This window comes from Trachymyrmex septentrionalis, unplaced genomic scaffold (genome assembly GCF_001594115.1).
Source record: "Trachymyrmex septentrionalis isolate Tsep2-gDNA-1 unplaced genomic scaffold, Tsep1.0 scaffold68, whole genome shotgun sequence".
Lineage (NCBI taxonomy): Eukaryota > Metazoa > Arthropoda > Insecta > Hymenoptera > Formicidae > Trachymyrmex > Trachymyrmex septentrionalis.
Window position 1 is genome coordinate 12,465 of NW_017305862.1, and position 1,722 is coordinate 14,186.

General features: G+C 27.1%; 1 protein-coding gene across 1 annotated transcript in view; it reads left to right on the forward strand.

Annotated features, from left to right (window-relative positions):
* LOC108753287 (glutathione S-transferase 1-1-like) overlaps positions 1 to 444 on the forward strand; it is an 8,841-nt gene extending 8,397 nt beyond the window's left edge. Inside the window, exon 6 of the mRNA XM_018494754.1 lies at positions 46 to 444. Within this exon, the coding sequence (XP_018350256.1) occupies positions 46 to 281 (236 nt within the window). The 3' untranslated portion in view covers positions 282 to 444. The remainder of the gene's footprint in view (positions 1 to 45) is intronic.
* The last annotated feature ends 1,278 nt before the right edge of the window (positions 445 to 1,722 follow it).

Here is a 1,722-nt window from a genome sequence, read left to right on the forward strand (position 1 = left end):
ATTTTTAATTGTTAAATTGTTGTACATACATATATTTATTAATAGATAGCCTGACAATCGCCGATTTTCCATTGATAACCGCGACAATGTGCCTGGAAGCCATCGACTTCAAGTTGGATGCTTGGCTTTATGTAATGAAATGGTACGACAACTTCAAACGGAAGCATCCTGATCTTTGGGAAATTGCGGCGAGTGGAATGCGAGAAATTAGTTATTTTGAGAAACATCCGCCAGTATCCGATATGGATCATCCGATACATCCGGTACGCAAAAGCTCATGAAAGAGTTTCTGCAATGAAATGCAAGTTTTGCACATTTGCAAACGCTTTTTATTGTAAATTAATTTGCAGTTTTTCTAAGCATAATATAAAAAGAATGATAATAAAAGTGAATTTTTACTAAACTAGATTTATTATTGAGACATTCGTTCAATATTTGCACAATACTTCCATAATATTCTTCTTATGTATCTTATTAAACTACAGAATCTATATTACAATATATTTTTATGATAAATATTATAATTACTGCAGTTACAACTGCCATGTGTTAACTTTTGTGTAATTGACAATATATGTATATGTACAAATGAAATAAATCTGTTGATATACATTTCGGTTTATTCTTAAACAAAATGTTAGTATATTTAAGTTAGTATAGTTAATTGAAAAATTTGTAAAAAATGGCATCTGTCATAATTATGTACACAAAATTGAATCTAGTTAATACAAATAAGATAATTATTTATTTGTATAGATGATAAATGAAAAGTAATAATTGATGTGTGTAAAATAATTCTATGAAAATGTGACACTTATAAAAATATATATTTACTATCAATACATTTAAGACTTAATTTAATTGTTTTTAGAAGTTTATGTATACAGATATTCTTACAAGTAAACCTACGGAAGTATCACTCACTCAATTTTAATGAAACTTTGCATATTTGTAGAACTTTGAAAAATATTTAACACGTATTTTTTTTTATTGGCAAAGGTCCACTCTGAAGGGTAAAAACTATCTCTTAAAAGTAAGAATAGATTTAATATATTAGATGAATATATGTTAAATCTACCCTTACCTTTAAGAGGTAGTTTTCACTCTTCAGAGTGGACCTTTGTCGATAAAAAAAATACGTGTCAAATATTTTTCAAAGTTCTATAAATATGCAAAGTTTCATTAAAATCGGCGAGAGTGACACTTCCGTAAGTGTTAGTACTTGTTAGTCGAATTTGACGACTTAATAGTTTTATCGTAAACAGATTCTAAACTGATCACGAACCTTAATAATCCTCAAATTTTGCTACATTAATTTTATTCGTGAAATATAATATAACATGGGAACAATGTATATACATATATATCGTACAATGTATATATATGTAAATTGAGCTGTCACATACCCAGTATTTCTAATATATTAAATATCTCTCATTTTACAGACTATAGCCATCACAACTTTCGACACTGTTGTAACATTATATTAAGAAGAGGACTTATTGTTTTTTTAGAATAGAAATAACACTATCAACCCTGTTAATATTACGCTAATTCCGTGGAATAAGAATATCACTATGAATCATTTGCATCAATGTGCAAATGCGATAAAATATTGTATCATTAATTTTATCATGATACATTTAGAACAAATAACATCTATATTAAGACCAACAATATCTTCAAAAAAAAAAGGTATTTTAAATGAAAAATGGTATTTTA